General features: G+C 48.6%; 1 protein-coding gene across 1 annotated transcript in view; it reads left to right on the top strand.

Annotated features, from left to right (window-relative positions):
• LOC100555239 (zinc finger protein 729) overlaps positions 1–16,090 on the top strand; it is a 46,014-nt gene extending 29,924 nt beyond the window's left edge. Inside the window, 5 exon segments of the mRNA XM_062969300.1 lie at positions 7,408–7,549; positions 7,862–7,947; positions 10,103–10,232; positions 11,683–11,790; positions 13,448–16,090. Of these exon segments, the coding sequence (XP_062825370.1) occupies positions 7,408–7,549; positions 7,862–7,947; positions 10,103–10,232; positions 11,683–11,790; positions 13,448–15,804 (2,823 nt within the window). The 3' untranslated portion in view covers positions 15,805–16,090.
• Positions 16,091–19,078: the final 2,988 nt, after the last annotated feature.

Genomic DNA, 19,078 nt, shown 5'->3' with positions numbered 1-19,078 from the left:
GGCAGTGGCAGTTGTGATGGAGAATGAGCAGTGGCAGTTGGGATAGAGAATGAGCAGTGGCAGTTTGGATGGAGAATGAGCAGTGGCAGTTGGGATGGAGAATGGGCAATGGCAGTTGGGACGGAGAATGGGCAGTGGCAGTTGGGACAGAGAATGATCAGTGGCAATTGGGATGGAGAATGGGCAGTGGCGGTTGGGATGGAGAATAGGCAGTGGCAGTTGGGACAGAGAATGGGCAGTGGCAGTTGGGACAGAGAATAATCAGTGGCAGTTGGGATGGAGAATGGGCAGTGGCAGTTGGGATGGAGAATGGGCAGTGGCAGTTGGGACAGAGAATGATCAGTGGCAATTGGGATGGAGAATGGGCAGTGGCGGTTGGGATGGAGAATAGGCAGTGGCAGTTGGGACAGAGAATGGGCAGTGGGAGTTGGGACAGAGAATAATCAGTGGCAGTTGGGATGGAGAATGGGCAGTGGCAGTTGGGATGGAGAATGGGCAGTGGCAGTTGGGACAGAGAATGATCAGTGGCAATTGGGATGGAGAATGGGCAGTGGCGGTTGGGATGGAGAATAGGCAGTGGCAGTTGGGACAGAGAATGGGCAGTGGCAGTTGGGACAGAGAATAATCAGCGGCAGTTGGGATGGAGAATGGGCAGTGGCAGTTGGGATGGAGAATGGGCAGTGGCAGTTGGGACAGAGAATGATCAGTGGCAATTGGGATGGAGAATGGGCAGTGGCGGTTGGGATGGAGAATAGGCAGTGGCAGTTGGGACAGAGAATGGGCAGTGGCAGTTGGGACAGAGAATAATCAGTGGCAGTTGGGATGGAGAATGGGCAGTGGCAGTTGGGATGGAGAATGGGCAGTGGCAGTTGGGACAGAGAATGATCAGTGGCAATTGGGATGGAGAATGGGCAGTGGCGGTTGGGATGGAGAATAGGCAGTGGCAGTTGGGACAGAGAATGGGCAGTGGCAGTTGGGACAGAGAATAATCAGTGGCAGTTGGGATGGAGAATGGGCAGTGGCAGTTGGGATGGAGAATGGGCAGTGGCAGTTGGGACAGAGAATGATCAGTGGCAATTGGGATGGAGAATGGGCAGTGGCGGTTGGGATGGAGAATAGGCAGTGGCAGTTGGGACAGAGAATGGGCAGTGGCAGTTGGGACAGAGAATAATCAGTGGCAGTTGGGATGGAGAATGGGCAGTGGTGGTTGGGATGGAGAAAAGACAGTGGCAGTTGGGATGCAAAAAAAGGCAGTGGCAGTTTTGTCTGCTCCTAGGTCCAGGATTGAAGAAGCTGTGTCTGCCTCTCCTCTCCAAGGTCAGGCAGTGGCAGTTGGGATGGAGAAAAGACCTTTCATCTGCTTATATGTGTGTTAATTTTGAAAGATTAGAGTGGTTACTATAGGAAGGTTTTTGAGGAAGTATTAGGAATGAGTTGGCAGGAATTTCCGAAGGAAAATGAACTACTTCACCTATGTGATTTGTTGGGAAAATCGTTCAGCACTGTTTTGTATCAACTGGAAACACTGAACAAGAAAATTGATCATCTTTTCAAGGGAATCTCCCTGATTGCGACAAACCCTTCTCCTATAGACATTATAACAACTGTACCAACCAGTTCCACTAACATCAATGAGGAACTAAACGCTCTGGAAGACCATGGAAAAATAAAGCTAGAGGAGCAGAAAGTAGTTAATAGATCAGATTTGGAAGTGGCCAAGGATGGGGATGGGCTAGTATCTGGGAAAGAGGGTCAGGGGAGGGTGGCCTGGAAGGAAATTAATAGAGTCTCCCAAAGGACAAACAACACACTGTCCCCAGAACTGTTTGGACAATCTCGAGATACTTCCTGCAATCTGTTGCGAACCAACAAGGTGGCAGTGGAAGTCTCAGACTCTTTGCTAAATAGAGGCAGATGGTCATCAAAGCGAGCTGTCCATATATCTCTCTCTCAAATTCTTTCTATGAGCCGGTCGGAAGTGAAGATCAAGACCATTGACTGGCTTCGCAGAGACTATCAATCTTGGAACCGCTCCTTATGTCTTCTCATTGGACTGGAGGATAGAATGTTACTGGAAGAACTGTTTTTGTACGGGCCTAAACTCCAACAATGGGGTATCATTCTTAAGAGGGTATTAGTAGACCCAGTGATCCGCCCCCTAGACATTGGACTGACTCGTGAAATACAAGAGTCTCTAATTTCAAGCCATGTCTGTTCTACCCCCCAGCCCTGTCATCAGTCATTAGCTGTGCCTAGTCCCCCTCCCTCATTAGATGATGTTATCATATTAGATGACTCCTCCTCTCTCATACCAGCGGAGATAAGCCTCTCTTTTAAACAATCAAATACACTTGGAGGCCTTTCATCCCAGGATAGCTGACTATCCCCTTCAATTGGCAATCTCAACAAGCCAATCCCTCAGGAGGAGGAGGGTTCTCACGTGGGGGGGCCCATTGAGGTGGTGTGGGGGAGAAGGAAGAACGGTCACCAACAACCCAGGGAGAAGCGCAACAGAGTTATTGCGACCCTGGAGAGGAATAGGTGTGGTAGTCTCCAGGACAGACCCCTCAACCTTAAGGTCCTGCTTCTGAATGCCAGATCCGTCAATGGTAAGACAGCTATCATCCAGGATTTGATCCTGGATGAGGGGGCGGATCTGGCATGTATTACCGAGACTTGGTTGGATGAACCGGGTGGGGTGAATCTCACCCAGCTGTGTCCACCGGGTTTCGGGGTCCATCAGCAGCAGGGCCGGCCGGAGATAATTTTTAATGGGAAGCGGGGGTGCTGAAAAGCGCCCCCGCCACCGGCCCCGCCTCCCGCGCCCTGGCCCCGCCTCCCACGCTGCGTGGGAGGCGGGGCCATGGCGATTAGTGAGGGGGCGGGGCCACAGTTGGCCCCGCCCCCGCCCAGCGTGCCCTGGCCCTGGCGCTGCGTGGGAGGCGGGGCCAGGGCACGCTGGGCGGGGGGGCGGGGCCAGAGTTGGCCCCGCCTCCCACGCTACTCCCACTCGCCCGTCTGGCCTTCCTAGCAGGCCAGAAAGCAGCGGAGGTCCCTCCAGGCCGCGATTGCGGCCTGGAGGGACCTCCGCTGCTTTCTGGCCTGGTAGGAAAGGCCAGACGGGCGAGCGGGAGTAGCGGAGGCGGAGCCAGCTCTGACGCCGCTCCCCCCCCGCCCAGCGTGCCTTGGCCCCGCCTCCCACGCTGCGTGGGAGGCAGGGCCAAGGCACGCTGGGCGGGGGGGGAGCGGCGTCAGAGCTGGCTCCGCCTCCCACGCTACTCCCGCTCGCCCGTCTGGCCTTCCTAGAAGGCCAGAAAGCAGCGGAGGTCCCTCCAGGCCGCGATTGCGGCCTGGAGGGACCTCCGCTGCTTTCTGGCCTGGTAGGAAAGGCCAGACGGGCGAGCGGGAGTAGCGGAGGCGGAGCCAGCTCTGACGCCGCTCCCCCCCCGCCCAGCGTGCCTTGGCCCCGCCTCCCGAGGCAGGGCCAAGGCACGCTGGGCGGGGGGGAGCGGCGTCAGAGCTGGCTCCGCCTCCGCTACTCCCGCTCGCCCGTCTGGCCTTTCCTACCAGGCCAGAAAGCAGCGGAGGTCCCTCCAGGCCGCAATCGCGGCCTGGAGGGACCTCCGCTGCTTTCTGGCCTTCTAGGAAGGCCAGACGGGCGAGCGGGAGTAGCGTGGGAGGCGGGGCCAGCTCTGACGCCGCTCCCCCCCCGCCCAGCGTGCCTTGGCCCTGCCTCCCACGCAGCGTGGGAGGCGGGGCCAAGGCACGCTGGGCGGGGGGGGGGAGCGGCGTCAGAGCTGGCCCCGCCTCCCACGCTACTCCCGCTCGCCCGTCTGGCCTTTTCAAGCAGGCCAGACGGGCCAGGGCGCACTGGGCGGGAGGCGGGGCACCGTCAGGGCGGTGCCCCGCCTCCCGCCCAGCCTGACGGCGCCCCCCCGGGCCTGCGCCCGAGGCGGCGGCGTCAGCTGCCGCATGAGTGGGGCCGGCCCTGATCAGCAGGCCAGGGTGGAGGGGCGGGGAGGTGGAGTTGCGGTGATCTTCCGGCAGTCTATCGCCCTGATCAGATGCACCGTTCCACAATCTATGGGGTTTGAATGTGTCCTGCTGAAGGTGGGAGCCCGAGACAGCTTGGGGATTCTGTTGGTGTACCGTCCACCCCGCGACCCAGCAGTCTCCCTGCGTGAGCTAGCAGAAGTGGTCTCTAATGCGGCCTTGGTCTCCCAACAACTCATAGTTTTGGGAGACTTTAACATCCATGCCGAGACCACATTAACAGGTGCAGCTCAGGATTTCATGGTTGCCATGACGACCATGGGGCTGACTCAAGTTATATCTGGGCCCACACATCAGGCGGGACACACGTTGGACCTGGTTTTTATTGTGGACAGTGGGACAGTCAGAGTGGAAGAGCAAAATATTCTTCCATTGTCATGGTCTGACCATCATCTGATCTGTTTAAGTTTCGCCGTGGCTTCTAACCTCCGCAGGGGTGGTGGACCCATTAAGATGGTCCGCCCCAGGAGGCTGATGGATCCGGATGGACTTCTGAGGTCTCTTGGGGATCTTCCTGTTCTGGAGACTGGCGATCCTGTTGATGTCCTGGCTGATCGTTATAACAGCGAGTTGGCAAGGGCACTTGACACGATCGCTCCCGAACGTCCCCTTTCGCTGCGTAGAGTCACGTCGACTCCTTGGTTCACTGAGGAGCTGGCCGTGATGAAGCGTACGAGGAGGGGACTAGAGTGCATCTGGAGAAAATCTCAGGATGTGTCCGACCAAGCACGGGCTAAAGCCGCTATTAAGGCTTACTCCGTGGCTCTGCGAGCAGCCAGGAAAGCTTTCACGACTGCCCGCATAGCGTCTGCAGCCAATAGGCCATCGGAGTTGTTCCGAGTTGTTGGAGAGCTCCTGCGGCCTCCTGAGGCCCAGGAGCTTCCCGATGACTTGGCAACTCGGTGTAGCGATTTCGCACACCATTTCGCAGGCAAAGTTGCTCAGATACGTCATGAGTTGGACTCCAGCTTGACTGTGGTTTCAGCGGAGGTAACTGAGGCACCTGTCGGTTCCATCTTATGGGATTCTTTCCGGCTTGTTCTTCCTGATGACGTGGAGGGGATTCTTGGGTCTGTGAGGGCGACCACTTGTGCTCTGGATCCTTGTCCCTCTTGGTTGGTTAAACTGGCCAAAGATGGGCTGTTGGAGTGGTTTGTGGCCATAATAAATGCCTCCTTGGGTCAGGGGTCATTTCCATCCTGCTTTAAGCAAGCGGTGGTAAAACCGTTGCTAAAAAAGACCTCGCTAGACCCATTGGTTTGTGACAATTACAGACCAATCTCCAACCTTCCATTTTTGGGCAAGGTTCTGGAGCGGGTGGTTGCCACGCAGCTCCAGGAGTTCCTCGATGACACTGATTTTCTGGACCGCTCGCAGTCTGGCTTCAGGCCTGGGCACAGTACCGAGACGGCTTTGGTCGCCTTGGTGGATGACCTCCGCAGGGAGCTGGACAGGGGGAGTGTGACCCTGCTGGTTCTCCTGGATATCTCAGCGGCTTTCGATACCATCGACCATGGTATCCTTCTGGGGAGGCTCTCCGGGATGGGGCTCGGTGGCACGGTTCTGCTGTGGCTCCAGTCCTTCCTGGAGGGTCGTTCCCAGATGGTGAAGCTGGGGGACACCTGCTCAGACCCCTGGCCATTGACCTGTGGGGTTCCGCAGGGGTCTATTTTATCCCCCATGCTATTTAACATCTACATGAAACCGCTGGGAGAGGTCATCCGGAGTTTTGGAGGGCGTTGCCATCTCTACGCAGATGACACGCAAATCCACTATTCCTTTCCACCTGACTCCAAGGAAGCCCCTCGGGTGCTGAACCAGTGCCTGGCTGCTGTGGCGGACTGGATGAGGAGGAACAAGCTGAGGATCAATCCTGACAAGACAGAGGCCCTCCTGGTCAGTCGTGCGTCGGATCGGGGTATTGGGTGGCAACCTGTGCTGGACGGGGTTGCACTCCCCCTGAAATCACAGGTCCGCAGTTTGGGGGTCCTCCTGGATTCAGCGTTGACGCTTGAGGCTCAGGTGTCGGCGGTGGCCGGGAGGGCTTTCGCACAACTCAAACTTGTGCGCCAACTGCGACCATACCTCGTGAAGTCTGATTTGACCACGGTGGTCCATGCCCTAGTTACCTCCAGACTGGACTACTGTAATGCACTCTACGTGGGGCTTCCCTTGAAGACGGCCCGGAAATTACAACTGGTCCAACGCTCGGCAGCCAGATTAATAACGGGGGCAAATTACAGGGAGAGATCCACTCCCTTGTTTAAGGAGCTCCACTGGCTGCCGTTCATCTTCCGGTCCCAATTCAAGGTGCAGACCATCATCTATAAAGCCCTGAACGGTTTGGGACCCACCTACCTCCGTGATCGTATCTCCTTCCATAAACCTGCCCGTTCCTTGCGATCATCCGGAGAGGCCCTGTTATCACCATTGCCTATATCCCAGGCTCGCCTTGTAAGTACAAGGGAGAGGGCCTTCTCTGCTGTGGCCCCCCGATTGTGGAACTCACTTCCCACTGAAATAAGGCAAGCTCCCACTCTGTTAGCTTTTAGGAGAGAATTAAAAACATGGCTCTTCCATTGTGCTTTCGGTGAGTAATGTCTGTCATATATCTCCGTATTACTCCCCTCCGAACATCTATCCTCTAGATTACCCCTTCCAAATGTCCCTGCCCATAGTGGAGTACTTCTCTGTCCCTCTCACTCCGGGTTTTATCTTTGTGTTCAAGCGGCCTGCCCTTGATTTATTGTTTTTTGTTTTTTTTTGATTTCTTGATGTTCTGTTTATTATTATTTATTGTATTTTAAATGGTGTTATGATATGTTGTTCTTATATTTTATTATGTTGTATTGCTCTGGGCATGGCCCCATGTTAGCCGCCCCGAGTCCCCATTGGGGAGATGGTGGCGGGGTATAAATAAAGTTTTATTATTATTATATTATTATATTACCAGGGATGGTGTAGCACTGCCTCTCTCTTCTCCCCTCCCTCTGAAGCCAAGGCAGTGGCAGTTGGGACAGAAGGAGATCTTTCACAGAACGTTCCTATGGCAGTCAAAGTGTTAGTATAACACACACAAGGCCTGTATTGAATGAAATAGAAATGCCAAGGGTTTCATTTAGACTCCAAAACAACTGGTTTTCTGATTTGCCTCTTGTACACCGCTAGGAAAGAGAATGGCATCGTTGGTTCGGTACGAATGGTCTGCTTCTCATCCGAAAAGAAAAAAGGACGCAGCCGTCTATATACAGGTATGGGATTTATCTGGAAGTAGAAAAGCATATATATATATATATATACACACACACACACACATATATACATACATACACTGAAGGTCCACCCTAACTGGAGGTTTGGTTCTTCTTGCAGATGGTATCCTTTGAAGAGGTGGCCGTCTACTTCTCCCAGGCAGAATGGGCCCTCCTCAACCTCTACCAAAGAGCCGTCTATCGGGAGGTCATGATGGAAAATTACGGGAACGTGGTCTCCTTGGGTAAGCAGCACCCACTTGGGGAACTAGAAGCCCCGAAGAACTTGGGCCCTCCCTTCCAGGTGTTTTGGACTCCAACTCCCACCATTCCTAACAGCCTCAGGCCCTTTCCTTTTCCCCCTCAGCCGCTTAAGCGGCTGAGGGGGAAAAGGAAAGGGCCTGAGGCTGTTAGGAATGGTGGGAGTTGAAGTCCGAAACACCTGGACGGAGGGCCCAAGTTGGCCCACACCTGGCATAAGGTTTCCACTCCTTTTTATTGTTGAAACAGAATAGGTGATACTGAAAGTTAACTTCTTGCACTTGCTTTGCACACAGAGATGGGAATGATGCTGCCGCTGGTCCAGTCGGGACGGTCTCCTCTTTATCCAACCCGGCAGAGGAACACAGGAGATCCCACTCAGGTATGAGGTTTCCCGTCATACCTTCGTTACTTGGGTTTGGATGGGAATATTCTAATAAATCAAATACAGAAATAATCCTTAGAATGTGCTGTTCGACTACCACTATTCGCTTTTCCACATCATCACCAGACAATTGGATACATTTCTGCCAACGATGAACAAGTTTTCTGAAGCCGTCACGGAAGAAGTCGACACTCTGTTTCTGCAACCGCCGTCTCACAGCCTCCATCGTTCACAGATCTTCCGATAGCCAAGCAAAGCAATAATGAGACCCACACGTTCTTGTGAAATGCCGATGATACTAGAAATTTCTCTCTGAGTGATACGATGATCATCCTGAATTAATCTGTCAACCTTTTGCTTGTGAAACTCGGTGGTTGCTGTCACAGGACGTCCAACTCTTTGTTTGTCATGCAAGTGAGATGTTCCCACCTCAACATCTTTAAATGACACACAGGACTCACATCAACACAATCTCCATAAACAGCTTGCATTCTCTGATGAATCTCCTTTGGGGTGACACCTTCTGCGGTCAAGAATTTATTGACTGCATGTTGCTTAAGTCACATGGACCGACCGTCTGCGCAGGGTTCCATACTTTGCACTTTAACAACACAACCGTTCAATGCTAAGTCTTCCCACCAAATGGACCTGTAGAGGAGAGTCTACTGAACAAGCCAGTACCTGCCGCAGACCAGTGCTGCCAGAAGGTGGAGGCATTACTTTTCATTCAACCCTCGTATTTACAGTACTGATATTCCACCCTTCTCACCCCGAAGGGGACTCAGGGCAGATTAGAATGCACATATAAATGGCAAACATTCAGTGTCATTAGACATATGACATATAGACAGACAATAGAGGCAATTTCACATTTTCCAGCTTCCGGCTTCATGAGGGTATGCTCAATTCCGGCCACAGGAGGAGCTGCTGCTTCACCGTCCACTTGTGACACCAAGTCTTTGATGGTAGTACTTTCTCGTTCCTTTCCGCCCGCTGTTGGCAGTTTTATGGTATTGTAAATTAGTTAAATTAGTCTCCCCACATAAAGCGGTACCTAAATTTTCTACTTGACAGATGCAACTGTCTTTCGAGCTGCTTAGGTCAACATCGAGTTAGGCTATTAATGATCCAGAGCTTAATCTGACCCAGGCTTCGATCTCATGACCTCTTGGTCAGTAGTGATTTATTGTAGCTGGCTACTAACCAGCTGTGCCACGACCTGGCCCTTCCAATTACAGTAGAGTCTCACTTATCCAACACTTGCTTATCCAACATTCTGGATTATTCAACACATTTTTGTAGTCAATGTTTTCAAAACATCGTAATATTTTGGTGCTAAATTCGTAAATACAGTGATTACTACATACCATTACTGCATATTGAACTACTTTTTCTGTCAAATTTGTTGTAAAACCTGATGTTTTGGTGCTTAATTTGTAAAATCATAACCTAATTTGATGTGTAATAGGCTTTTCCTTAATCCCTCCTTATTATCCAACATATTCGCTTATCCAACGTTCTGCTGGCCCGTTTATGTTGGATAAGTGAGACTCTACTGTAGTTCTAAAAAAAAAAAATTTAAATCCTTCCTTCAGCCATGAGGAGGAGCAGTTAATAAATAAAACATATAATGTATTGTCAACAGCTCTCATGGCCAGAATCACTGGGTTGCTGTGATTTTTTTTGGACTGTATGGCCATGTTTCAGCAGCATTCTCTCCTAAAGTGAAACATGAAAAGGAACAAAACCTCTCTCAGCCTTCTTTTCTCCAAGCTAAACATCCCCAGCCACCTCAGCTGACCATTTTGTTCACCCTCCTTTGGATACATATCCTTCTTGTGATACCCAGAACTGGACACAATATTATTCCATGAGAGGTCTGACCAAAGCAGAATAAACTGGGACTGGGACTTCCTTGGATTTGAACACTATACTCCTCTTAATGCAGCCTAGAATCGCACTGGCTTTTTAAGCTGCTGCATTGCACTGTTGACTCGATGTTCACCTTGTGGTCTACTAAGACTTCTAGGTCTCCTTCACAAGGAGTATTTCCAGGCTAAGCCTCACCATCCATTTTTATGGCCTAAGGTTAGCTGTATACCTCAGATAATTTTGGCGACATTGGACTCTAACTGGGGGTTTGTTCTCCTAGCTGAAGCCAGTGAACTTCGAGGACGTGGCCATGTGTTTCACAGAAGCGGAATGGGCCCTTCTGGATCAAGACCAAAGAGCCTTCTATCGGGAGGTCATGCTGGAGAATTACGGGAACATGACCTACTTAGGTAAGGAGACTTTCCCCTCATCTAATTGATAAGCGGTAAGAGTTTGAAGCAATCCTTGCATCGTGTTGGTGGGGTAGTGAATCCCCTTTGGGTTCTTGCCTTAACTTCAAACATCTGAATCTATTTGAGGGGTTAGAGACAGTGTCGTCAGGGTATGCTCAATTCTGGCTACAGGGGGAGCTGCTGCTTCACTGTCCACTTGTGACACCGAGTCCTTGATGGTAGTACTTCCTCATTCCTTTTCGACCAGTGTTGACAGTTTTATGATGTTTATGGCTGCATCTACACTATATAATTATTGCAGTTTGACACCATTTTAGCTGCAATGGCTCAATGCTATGGACTTCCTTGGAATGATAGTTTTGCAAAGCCTTTAGTCTTCACTGACGAAGAGTGCTGGTGCCTTACCAAACTACAAATCCCAGGATTCAATAGCACCAGTACTATTTGACAGAATGCCAAAGAACTGGTAAAAGTACAACCCCTATGATTCCATTGTCAGTGTGAAGGTCATGGTGCGTGCCTGGTGGGTTTCTCCAAACTCCATCAATCATCTTCTCCAGCACCCTGATGAATTGGTTGCAATCGTCTGCCTAACCAATTCCTCTGTTCAAATGTCAGACTCAAACACATCCGTAGTCTGAAGTCCAAACATTTATTCAATATCTATAATACATATTTACAAAGCACAGCAAAAGCCATCGCTCTGAGCTGGCATTCTTCTATAGCCTCTTGCCTCGGCAAGCACCAGCTCAACACACTCAGAGATAAGAAAAACACATTCCTCAGTCCGAAGGAAGTTGCCGACCTCCAAGGCCGGAAATCATGCCTGATAGGTCATAGCAATCACAACAGGCTGTCAGTCAAAACTAGCCTGCTGTTAACTGTTTCATTGCTGAAACACACACTCTTGCACAACAGCAGAAAAACACTTGATTTACATTTCATACACATACATCCATAATCCAACATCCAAAGCATGGCACTTAAAGTGGTGTCAAACCGCATTAATTCTACAATGTAGATGCACCTTATGTTTCTAGAGACAAGGATTTTATTCTTGGCTCGGACATGGAAGCCCACAGGGTGTCCTTGGGCAAGACAATCTCTCAGCCCAGAAGAAGGCAAAGGCAAATCTTGCCAAGAAAACACTGTGATAGTTTGGCCTGAGAGTTGCCATGAGTTGGAAATGACTCGAAGGCACATAATAGCAACAGTAAACGTTTCACAACCTTGGAATATTCAGACTGAGATCGAGAATGGTTAAGCTGACTTCAACACTATAGTAAACCCTTTTCGCATGGAGAGATTGCTCCAAATTCAGATGAAATTCCAAACTGAGTTAACACGGAAGACACCAGTTAGCTTTGGTTTCCAGAACCTGTGTATCTAGAGTTGTTTGTGCTGCTCGACTTCATTTTTCCTGACTTTTCCTTGTTATCTTCACCAGTTCTTGAATTTAATCTGGCTTTTCGGAAAGAGGAAGAAGAAGACCTATGGCAGCCCTTCTTTCAAGACTCAGATGGAACAGGAGTAGCTGATTCAGATAGCCACTCAGGTAAATTGATCAGGGTTTCACAGAATCACAGAGTTGGAAGAGACTGCACGGGCCATCTAGTCCAAGCCCCTTCCATGCAGGAAAAGCACAAGCAAAGCACCCCTGAAAGATGGCCATCCAGTCTCTGTTTAAAAGCCTCCAAAGAAGGAGCTTTAACTAAACTCCAAGGTAAAGAGTTCCACTGCTGAACGGCTCTTACAGTCAGGAAGTTCTTCCTAATGTTCAGGTGGAATTTTTTCCTGTAATTTGAAGCCATTGCTCCATTGAGTCCTAGTTTCCAGGGCAGCAGAAATAGGTGCATCCACATTGTAGAATTAATGCAGCTTGACATCACTTCAATTGTTGTGGCTCAATGCTAAGCAATCCTGGGAGCTGTAGTTTAGTGAGGAAGCAATACTACTTGGTAGAAAAGGTTAAAGACCTACAACTTCCATGACTCCATAAAATTCAGCCATTGTACTCATGGCCATACTCACTGGGTTGCTGTGAGTTTTTGGGGCTATGAAGCCATGTTCCAGCTGCATTCTCTCCTGACGTTTTGCTTGCATCTGTGGCCAGCATTTCCAGAGATTCTGTTACTAGTGAGGCAAGTGGAGTGTATATATTATTAGTGGAAAGTCCAGGGTGGATTTCAATGGCTTCCCTGTGTAGTCTGACACAATGTTTACCAGAGTGGTCTAGAATTTCTTTAGGTAGTCTGACAGCCATTATGTCACAGGGAAGTCATTGAAATCCACAAGCACATGAACAATTTAAACAGAAAGGAAGAAACCATGAAAATGAACAAAATCTGGTTATCAGTACAGTAGAGTCTCACTTATCCAACATAAACGGGCCGACAGAACGTTGGATAAGTGAATATGTTGGATAATAAGGAGGGATTAAGGAAAAGCCTATTAAACATCAAATTAGGTTATGATTTTACAAATTAAGCAGCAAAACATCATGTTATACAAGAAATTTGACAGGAAAAGTAGTTCAATATGCAGTAATGCTATGTAGTAATTACTGTATTTACGAATTTAGCACCAAAATATCATGATGTATTGAAAACATTGACTACAAAAATGCGTTGGATAATCCAGAACGTTGGATAAGCGAATGTTGGATAAGTGAGACTCTACTGTATTAAAAAAAAAAACAGAATCAAGACAGTAAATAATGAACACCACTCAGAAACAAGTGAACTCCAAACAGCAAACAATCTAATGCCAGGTAACTGATCCCAAACAGAGGATGCCTCCAGGCAACAAAGGCCAGGCTACTTCTATGCAGGTATCCTCACTGATTGACATTGCAGCCTCATGGCTACTCAATGCTAGTCAAGCTTGCTAATTGCAACACTTACAATTGCTTCAAACAGACAAGGATTCTTTTTCCCACCCTGGACATGATTCCACAGATAGATATAGATATAGATAGATGTAGATATACACACACTCCACTTGCTTCAGTACCAACAGAACCTCTGAGGATGCTTGCCACAGATGCAGGCGAAATGTCAGGAGAGAATGCTGCTGGAAAATGGCCATACAGCCCGAAAAACTCACAGCAACCCAGTGATTTTAGCCATGAAAGACTTCGACAACAAATTCTCGATTCCTCTTCTGTCAGATTTAGGAGACAATCCTGTTTTATCTGTGTTTTTTATCGGCAGGAAACGTCAGGAGAACACAGGTTTGTCCCGAGTGTGGCCGATGCTTTGCCCTAAAATTGACTCTTGCCCGACATCAGAGGGCCCACACAAGAGAGAAACCGTGGGAGATCTCAGAAAACGGAGAATACCTTGGACAACGTTTGGAAAATGCGAACCCTCAGACCATTCTGAGCGAAGAAACGCCTTACAAGTGCTCCGAGTGCGGGGAGTCATTTGTGGATCAACCTAGCCTTCTGAGCCACCGAAAAGCCCACGCTGTAAAGAATATATATAAATGTAGGGAATGTGGGAAATATTTTGCGACAAACGCAGAGCTCCAGAGACACTGGAAAGTCCATGTGGGAGTCAAACCCTTTAAATGCTTAGAGTGTGGGAAACAATTTGCCATGAATTCATCGCTGGCGTGTCACCACAGGGTCCATAAGAAGGAAAAGCCCCACAAGTGCCCGGAGTGCGGGAAGTGTTTCCTCCACAGAACGAAACTTCTGCGGCATCAGCGGATCCACACAGGAGAAAAGCCCTACGAATGCTTCAAGTGTGGAAAACGTTTTTCGGAGAAATCCATTCTTTTAAGGCACCATGCCATTCACAATACAGAGAGGCCTCACAAGTGCATGGAGTGCGGGAAGTGCTTTGCTATCCCGACACAACTTGTAATTCACGAGAGGATCCACACGCAGAAAAGCTCTTACAAATGTGCCGAGTGTGGGCGATGCTTTTCCCAGAAGCAGCATCTTCACAGACACCAAAAAGTCCACACAGGAGAAAAACCATACAAGTGCTTGGAATGTGGGAAGTGTTTCTCCGAGAAATCCCACGTCACCATCCACCAGAGAACGCACACAGGAGAGAGGCCCTACAAATGTGCCGAGTGTGGGAAATGCTTCCCGCAAAATTCGCACCTCCAGATACACATGAGAGTCCATGCTGTAGAGAAGCCCTACAAATGCTTGGAATGCGGGAAATGTTTTCTCAAGAAGGCCTATCTGAATCGGCACCAGAAAGTCCACACAGGAGAGAAAGCCCATAAATGCCTGGAGTGCGGGAAATATTTCTCCCAGATTGCCAACCTTCACAAACACCAAAGAATCCACACAAGAAAGAAAATATATCAGTGCTGGGAGTGCGGGGAATGTTTTGGTCACCAGTCGGCGGTTGTGACGCACCAGAGCGTGCATGCCGGAGTGAGGATGTTCAAGTGCACAGAGTGTGGGAAAGGTTTTGTGGAGAAATCCAATCTGGAAAAACATCAGAAAGTGCACATGGAAGAGAAACCGTACGAATGCTCGAATGTGCACCAATCCGGCGTTGGGAGCCACCAAAAGCGCCACTCAAAAAAGAGACCCCATGTTTGCTTAGAGTGCGGAAAATGTTTTCCTCGGAAACAAAACCTCGAAGTGCACCAAAGTATCCACACGGGAGAAAAACCTCATAAGTGCTCGGAGTGTGACAAATGTTTTTCTCATACCTCACAGCTTCGCAAACACCAGGGAGTCCACACAGGAGAGAAGCGCCATAAATGCTCAGAGTGCGGCAAAAGTTTCCGCGAGAAGTCCTACCTTCATATACACCAGCGGCTCCACACGGGTGAGAAGCCTCACGAATGCTCGGAGTGCGGCAAATCCTTCCGCGACAAATCCTATCTTCGCGTACACCAGAGGCGCCACACAGGCGAGAAACCCCACCGGTGCCTGGAGTGTGGGAAGTGTTTTCTCCTGAAATCGAGCCTTGACGAACATTGGAAAACCCACACGGGAGAGGAACCCAGTAAATGCCTGGAGTGCGGGAAAACGTTTGCCAAGAAATCGCTGCTCCGGCGTCACCAGACTGTCCACACTGGAGAGAAACCGCACCAGTGCCTGGAGTGTGGGAAGTGTTTCCGCGAGAAATCGTATCTCCATATACATGAGAGGGTCCACACAGGAGAGAAACCACACCAGTGTTTGGAATGTGGGAAATCCTTTTTCATGAAATCGTACCTCCATGTACACCAGAGGGTCCACACCGGGGAGAAACCCTATCAGTGCTTGGAGTGTTGCAAATGCTTCTCCCAAAAATCAAGTCTGGTGACCCACCAGAGAGTCCACATTAAGCGAGACTCCATCAACACTTGGAGCGTGGGCGGTCTGTATCCACAGAATGAAACCTTGATAGAAATTGGAGAGTCCTTGGAGGAGAAGAACCAGGCTAATGACTGGGGTGTGGAAAATGTTTCCCCCAGCAACTGCTGCTTAGTAGACACCAGCGAACCCACACGCAAAGAAAACCCCATAAATGCTTGGGGCATGGCAAATATTTACATCGGAAACCGTACTTTTGTGTATAACGTAGAGTCGACACCAAAAAAATCTCCATGAATGCCTGGATTATGGGAATTCTTGACAAGCATTGAAGACAACACTCAAGAAGAAAACTCTCTTTTACATATTTGTACACCACTTTTCCACCCGAAAAAGATACTCAAGGTGGAAGTGTGGAAAATCTTTTTCTCTGAAAAGGAAATAATCCATTTAAATGCGTAGAGTGTGGCAGATGATTTAGCCTAATCTCAAGCTTTGTACAATGTTTGAGAATCCAAACAAAGCGTTGTCCTGGAGTGTGGGCAATGTTTTATTTTGAAATCAAGCCTTAATGAACATTGTAGAGGAGGCCACTGTGTTACAATTCCTTATAATAAGGTGGTTTTGTGCTATTGGTTGGCACATTTATAATCTACCATGAAACTCTTAGGATCGAGGGCAGGTTAATACACTGGAAACCAACCAAACGGCTCTCTCTCTTTCGGAAACAAGTTCCTAAATGTGACCAAATCTGTGGATGAGAGAAAACCATGGTTTAAGCTGTGAATCACTAGATGGAGGTTACAGACCATCACATAGTTTAGGCTGTAAATCTCCTCTTTCTGTGACACTGAAACATTTTCTGCTGCTGCCATTTCTGCCTTTGAGGAAAGGGGGCTAGTTACACATCCAATGCCGGTTGAATTTTCCTCAAGGAGCTCTCCAAATTTGTAAAAAATTTTGATGTAAGAGGGGGAAGACTCCAGGTTCTGCAGTTTGACTTACACATAAGATCCCGTTTTAAAAAAAAAATCAGATGTCAGGGAGGAATAAGTTCAAAAATATCTGCTTGCCACAGGCTCAGGAAATGTTGGAAAGCTTCGGCTGCCTATTCAATCCACACTTAGCTTTCCCTTCATATTCCTTTTCTGGGACTCCTGCCCAGCCATACGCCACCACTGGCTATTCAGAAGAGTTTCCCGGATAGCCAGAACTTTCCAATGTTCCCCAAGTTCACAGCAAATAAATTCATTTGGACATTTTCAGCAGAAATTGATCATTGAATCATAATGGAGGACCTAACAATTGCCAGAGAAATATTCGCTCTAAAAATCTCTTAAGTTCTCCTGTGCAGCTCTTTGGTCAACAACTACAGCAGTGGTCCCAACCTGTGGGTCCCCAGATGTTTTGGCCTTCAGCTCCCAGAAATTCTAGCAGCTGGTAACTGGCTGGGATTTCTGAGATTTGTAGGCCAAAACACCTGAGGACCCAGAGGTTGAGAACCACTGATCTACAGGAAGTCTCCTTTTTCTGGAAAACTGAAACTTTCTTCTGCTGCCACTACTACTTCTTTTGAGGAAAGGGGGCTAGCTACATGTCCAGCATCAGCTGAATTTGTCTTAATGAACCCATGCTCCTCTATTGTCTGAATTTTGGCATGGGAAAAGGAAAGAGAAAAGAAGGAAAGTCCAAATGCATCTGACAGTTGCACGTTCAGGATATGTTAGAAAGCTCCAGCTGCCTGGCCAGTCCTTGCTGAGCTTCCAGCTGTATGCCACTATTGACAAGGTGAGTCATAGAATCATAGAGTTGGAAGAGATTCCATGGGTTGTCCAATCCAACCCCTGCCAAGAAGCAGGAAAATTGCATTCAAAACACCCTCAACAGATGGCCATCCAGCCTCTGTTTAAAAGCCTCCAAAGAAGGAGCCTCTACTACACTCCAGGGCAGAGAGTTCCACTGTTAAACAGTTTTCACAGTGAGGAAGTTCTTCTTAATGTTCAAATGGAATTTCCTTTCCTGTAGTTTGAAGCCATTGTTCTGCATCCTGGTCTCCAGGGCAGCAGAAAACAAGCTTGCTCCCTTCTCCCTATTTTTTTTTTTCTGTGTCAGGGGCGACTTGAGAGACTGCAAGTCACTTCTGGTGTGAGAGAATTGGCCGTCTGCAAGGATGTTGCCCAGGGGATGCACGGATGTTTTTACTATCCTTGCTGGAGGCTTCTCTCATTTCCCTGCATGGAGCTGGAGCTGATAGAGGGAGCTCATCTACACTCTCCCTGGGTTGGATTCAAACCAGGAAACTTCAGGTCAGCAACCTAAACTTCAAGTCATCAGTCCTGCTGGCACAAGGGTTTAACCCACTGCGCCACTGGGGGCTCCTGCCTTCACATAGAGAACAAGATATGGATTGGCTGGGCATTCACTGAGTCCATGGCAGCCAGATGCATTTGTAATTTTCCGGCAGATATTGACCATAGGATCACACTGGAGGACCTAGAAATTGCTAGAGGGAGGCTCTTTCTAGGAATCTCTAGGTCTTCTAATAGAGCTGGAGGACCTAGAGAGCATATTAATCAAATCCACGGATAACAGTGGCCAACACACATTTTGGTGCCTCAAATGTTACCCTTTTTCTGGGTATATTTGACTTGCTGATTCCAAAAACACCGCCAGTCTTTCCCTATCACCTCTAGTTTTTGAGATCTAGAACTTATGCCATAACAGTCACCATCTGCTCACCTGTAGGAAACCATGTAACCATATCTCAGAAACTAGAACTGATGTGGTCTATTTAGTGCAATTTTCCAAATCAGCACCTCAAAGAAGCAGGAACAAGCCTAAAAAGCATGAAAAAACTTTTTTGGTTGGCTGTGTAATAATGAGACCTACAGAAGCCGAACCTACAAATGTGGAGTGCCGATTGCATTTGATGACGTCATTCAACAAACAACTAAATATTTCACCAAATAGCAATTGTGTTGTGATCTGCTTTTAAACCCTTTGGGGGCTAAGGGGGAAAGCCAGTGTTATATGAGTGGGCATCCACTCCTATAGAGAACATTCTCCGCTGTCCCAAATCTACTCTGGAAAGTCCCACAACTTTGTGGGGCAGATCTGAGGAGGTACAAAGGGACTTTGGGGTTAGAGAGAATTGAACCCAGCCCCATAGTGCCTGCTACAACCCCAGTGACTTGATCCCTGTTTTGTTTTCTCCTTCCCGCAGTTGTTTTTCTTAGTTGTTTTGTGGTGTCACGATGAATGTAGTTGTGTACATCAATAAAATGGAATTAATTTGTGTGAGGGGGAGAAAGTACCAGCAGATGGAAGGAACCTACCATATTTCTTCACTTCTAAGACACGATTGATTATAATGGACCCAGTAATTTCAGTACCGCCAACAGGGTGGTAAAGCTTTGGGTTGCTGCGAGTTTTCTGGGTTGTCTGGCCATGGTCCAGAAGCATTCCCTCCTGACGTTTCTCCCACATTTATGGCAGGCATCCTCAGAGGTTGTGAGGTCTGTTGGAAATTAGGCAAGTGGGGTTTATGTATCTGTGGAATAATAGCCAGAGT

The sequence above is a fragment of the Anolis carolinensis genome, chromosome 2, assembly GCF_035594765.1.
Source record: "Anolis carolinensis isolate JA03-04 chromosome 2, rAnoCar3.1.pri, whole genome shotgun sequence".
Classification (NCBI taxonomy): domain Eukaryota; kingdom Metazoa; phylum Chordata; class Lepidosauria; order Squamata; family Dactyloidae; genus Anolis; species Anolis carolinensis.
Note: the sequence above shows the minus strand (reverse complement) of the source record. Positions and strands in the feature narration are given on the sequence as shown.